The 5,000-nt window shown below is 45.5% G+C and overlaps 1 protein-coding gene across 1 annotated transcript in view; it reads right to left on the bottom strand.

Moving 5' to 3' along the window:
- Window positions 1-2,648, bottom strand: part of LOC311361408 (protein zyg-11 homolog) — an 8,539-nt gene extending 5,891 nt beyond the window's left edge. Inside the window, exons 1-2 of the mRNA XM_084481577.1 lie at window positions 2,515-2,648; window positions 1,662-1,712 (exon numbers count right to left, since the gene is read on the bottom strand). Of these exons, the coding sequence (XP_084337703.1) occupies window positions 1,662-1,712; window positions 2,515-2,592 (129 nt within the window). The 5' untranslated portion in view covers window positions 2,593-2,648. The remainder of the gene's footprint in view (window positions 1-1,661; window positions 1,713-2,514) is intronic.
- Window positions 2,649-5,000: the final 2,352 nt, after the last annotated feature.

Below are 5,000 nucleotides of genomic sequence, written 5' to 3'. Positions count from 1 at the left end.
CACACACACATCGAAAGTGATTAATGGTATGAAAGTGTTGAATCTGGTGTTGTGGCTCCATGACACTGGTCCCATTTAGGTGGATATGCGTTAGGACACTAAAGGAAAAAGGACCAGAGTAAACAATGTCTTGGACCAGGTCTACACACGCAGCTCATCCCTCCCTGACCACCAGGTTGGACTGACAACAGACACAGCAGGGCCCCCCCCCCCCCGGTGCTGAGCCCCCACGAGGTGAGGCGGACCCTGCAGCACATCAACCTCAACAAAGCCCATGAACCCGCCGCCATGCTGGACCACCTGGGCCTCCACACACCCCTGAGCAGCCCTGGGCTCTCTCACCGCCGACCAAAGACACGGGGAGACAGGTCTCCTCCAGCAACACAACATCAGCCACCACCTGACCTGACCGCCAACACCACGACCTGACCTGACCTCCAACACCACGACCTGACCTGACCTGACCGCCAACACCACGACCTGACCTGACCACCAACACCACGACCTGACCTGACCTGACCTCCAACACCACGACCTGACCTGACCTCCAACACCACGACCTGACCTGACCTCCAACACCACGACCTGACCTGACCTGACCTCCAACACCACGACCTGACCTGACCGCCAACACCACGACCTGACCTGACCTGGACCACCAACACCACGACCTGACCTGACCACCAACACCACGACCTGACCTGACCTCCAACACCACGACCTGACCTGACCACCAACACCACGACCTGACCTGACCACCAACACCACGACCTGACCTGACCTCCAACACCACGACCTGACCTGACCACCAACACCACGACCTGACCTGACCTGGACCACCAACACCACGACCTGACCTGACCTGGACCGTCAACATCAGCCACGACTGAGTGCTTGAAGAGGCCACGTCCTGGCTGCTGGAGAGCTTCCTCAGGTCAGCCATGGAGTCAGTCCTCACATGCTGCATCACAGTACGGTACGCCGGCTGCACCGCCGAGAACAGGAAGCTCTCCAGCGCATCGTTAAGACTGCTGAGAGGATCACCGGCACCCAGCTCCCCAGACCGGACGACATCTACCGGACCCGCTGCATCCGGAGGACCAAGGCATCAGCAGAGACCGCACCCTGGACCCTGCCTCTTCACGCCCTGCCCTCAGGAAGACGCTACAGGACAGAGCGCCCCCACCACAAGACTGCAAACCAGCTTCTACCATAGAGCTGTGACAATACTGACCCCCCCCCACACTGACCCTCCTCGTCTCACACACACACTGCACTACCAAACCAGCTTCTACCATAGAGCTGTGACAATACTGACCCCCCCCACACTGACCCTCCCCGTCTCACACACACACTGCACTACCAAACCAGCTTCTACCATAGAGCTGTGACAATACTGACCCCCCCCACACTGACCCTCCCCGTCTCACACACACACACACACACACAACATTGTTGTTATTGTTGTTTTTATATTATATATTTATATTTTATATTGATATAACTGTGCAGCTAGAGGACTGCTCCAACAAAATGTTGTTGTCTTGTACAATGACAATAAAGATTATTCTATTAAATACGAACAATATAAAATTTTGGATAATATAAACAACCTCAACTCAAACGTTGAGATATAAAGTATGATGTAAAGGTTAACGTACCCTGATGAAGGAAACATCTGCGCCAAGCTGTGTGGTTTCCTCTGAGGACAGCTAGGGAGGAAGGAAGGAAGGAAGGCAGGAAGCAGCGACGTAAGGAAAGTCTTTCTCAGATTGAACAAAAGGATAAAGAGGCAAGATGCACACTCACAGATAATGACACAAGACGTATTTCTACTAATGCCTCTGTGGGCATACAGGCAGAGGTGGGTGAATGAATGAATGAATGAATGCATTTTTATTGGTCGTAACCAAAGGGTAGGGCAGAAGCTTCAGCTTATATCAAGAGTAACAAACAAATGTCATACATACAGTGAGTTTGCATATACATGCATACATATTACCTTACCTACATATCCTGTATATACATACATACACGCCTACACATACCATAAGGGTCAACACTTATATCCAGTACGTTTCTACCATAAGATGGATAATATCCTAAATAATGATGATAACCATAATGAGAATAACAATGTTCATCATCATCTCCATTATCAACATTCTCACAGAGTGATACTACTCAATGTCTGCACTTATATGTGGATGTTGTAAACAAAGGGTGTTTCTCATATATAACTAGAACATAAAACCTCCATCTCAGCATAGATGGATTGTCTAACAGAGAAGGACAGCTCATAGCTCATCAATGGTTTGATTTCAAAACTTGAATGTGACAGTGAGAGAAAATGAAAGGAGGGCTGGGATTATAAGAAATGAATTGTTAAGGATGCTGATCACAGCGTGACTAGAAGAGTTATTGAACATATTGTGTGATAGAAGAAAGACCTAATAAACCAACATTGTGAGCATATGTTATTCATATTTCATACCCGGTGCCCACCAGTCCTACCTTGGCAACCAGGACGGAAATGATTGCGACGGCCATCTTCTGCAGGGTGGCGTCATCATGGCTACTGAGCCAGGTCATTACCAGCTTGGTGGCCAAATACCTGGAAACACATGTTAATACATGTTAATACCTGAGACATTGAAACACATGTTAATACATGAGACATTGAAACACATGTTAATACCTGAGACATTGAAACACATGTTAATACCTGAGACACACATGTTAATACCTGAGACATTGAAACACATGTTAATGAGAAACGTGAGCATTGCTCGGAACAGGAATTTAATGGAATTTAAACAAACATCTCTTTTGTTACAGTGAGTTATGTTAGAAGTCTCGTTTCCATTTTAAAAATAATCTTCTACATGTTTCTGGATTTTGTTGTGGTCACTTTAAGAGCTACAGGAAGTAATGCATGGGGTCAGTTCAGTGCCGTTAATAATGAATGCACAGAGAAGGATTCACAAATGTATTTTGTTATTTATATATAAATGACTCTCTTCTCACAAATACATTTCAATACACACACAAATGGATATTGTATGTAAAAATGTAAAATAAATCTATAAACAACAATAAGTTTCACAAACACATTTCTGATCCACACACAAATGTGTCTTGTTTTAAATAAATCTGATATAAATCCATAAATATATGAATTTAAAAAATATTTGCAAGGAACTCTCTGTAGCCAATCAGATGCCTCCCTCGTTTTCAGCCAATCACATGACTGCAGTCCCGACCTCTGAAGAATAAGTCCCGCCCCCGAGGCTCCGGTTCCCTATGCAATTCACTAACGGTAATATTATAAGTGTATCTATGGTATCAATAGCTAATCAGTGTCACCTTGCTAATGGTTGAATACTACAACAATAACGATGTAGATTTGTTACAGACTCACAGCATTACTTATTTTAATCTAAAGCCTACCCGTTTGAGAGCAGTCCACTACGCTTCGAATTCACCCAAGGCCGAATTAAAAGTACATGTTTTTCTAAATGTGGGTCATCAAAGAGGTTGTAAAGTAGTAACTACGATCTTTATTCATTCATTGCGCCGCGGCTGAACTGATATTCTCTGATATTATGAATCTTAAAGACTGCGTTGGGTCTCCGACTCTCTGGTACTTCCACAACAAGTAAAGACTCGTAGTGGGGGTTATCTCGGCCAGGGGGGAGAAGGAATTGGGGGGAAAGGAACTTTGGCTTTGACTCTGAACAGCGACAGGAGGAGAAAGGGATTGTTGCCGTATGCGGACTCCCAGAGGAGCTCCTCCATTTTTCCAAACCATAGCTTCAAATGAAAAAACGTTTGGATGACATGATCTATGGACCAGTGATGGGCATTAGGGCTCTTTGTAGTGATCCAGATCATCAGCTCACCAACAAGAGCCGACTCTTTGGGCTCCCAAACAGCTCTTCATATTACCACTTATACCTTTTATAATTCAAATGTAGCCCGTTGTGACTTATGATTCGTATGTGTAGGCATATATATATATCACTTCAATTATCTATTGTTCCGAAGTATTCAAAAGTAAAAATGACATTTTCTAATATCAATAAATTGCTGCAGCCAATTGTTTTTGTTGCATTCACGCAGCGCACCCCCCCCCCCCCTCCTCGCTGCTAAATGGTATGACCCTGTCTATCCACACCTTATTGGTTGGTATGACCCGTCTATCCACACCTTATTGGTTGGTATGACCCGTCTATCCACACCTTATTGGTTGGTATGACACCTGTGTATCCATACCTTATTGGTTGGTATGACCCGTCTATCCACACCTTATTGGTTGGTATGACCCCTGTGTATCCACACCTTATTGGTTGGTATGACCCGTCTATCCACACCTTATTGGTTGGTATGACCCGTCTATCCACACCTTATTGGTTGGTATGACCCCTGTGTATCCACACCTTATTGGTTGGTATGACCCCTGTGTATCCACACCTTATTGGTTGGTATGACCCCTGTATCCACACCTTATTGGTTGGTATGACCCCTGTATCCACACCTTATTGGTTGGTATGACCCCTGTGTATCCACACCTTATTGGTTGGTATGACCCCTGTATCCACACCTTATTGGTTGGTATGACCCCTGTGTATCCACACCTTATTGGTTGGTATGACCCCTGTATCCACACCTTATTGGTTGGTATGACCCCTGTATCCACACCTTATTGGTTGGTATGACCCTGTGTATCCACACCTTATTGGTTGGTATGACCCGTCTATCCACACCTTATTGGTTGGTATGACCCCTGTATCCACACCTTATTGGTTGGTATGACCCATCTATCCACACCTTATTGGTTGGTATGACCCCTGTATCCACACCTTATTGGTTGGTATGACCCCTGTATCCACACCTTATTGGTTGGTATGACCCATCTATCCACACCTTATTGGTTGGTATGACCCGTCTATCCACACCTTATTGGTTGGTATGACCCCTGTGTATCCACACCTTATTGG

The sequence above is a fragment of the Micromesistius poutassou genome (assembly GCF_964030765.1).
Source record: "Micromesistius poutassou genome assembly, chromosome: 16".
Classification (NCBI taxonomy): Eukaryota; Metazoa; Chordata; class Actinopteri; order Gadiformes; family Gadidae; genus Micromesistius; species Micromesistius poutassou.
Note: the sequence above shows the minus strand (reverse complement) of the source record. Positions and strands in the feature narration are given on the sequence as shown.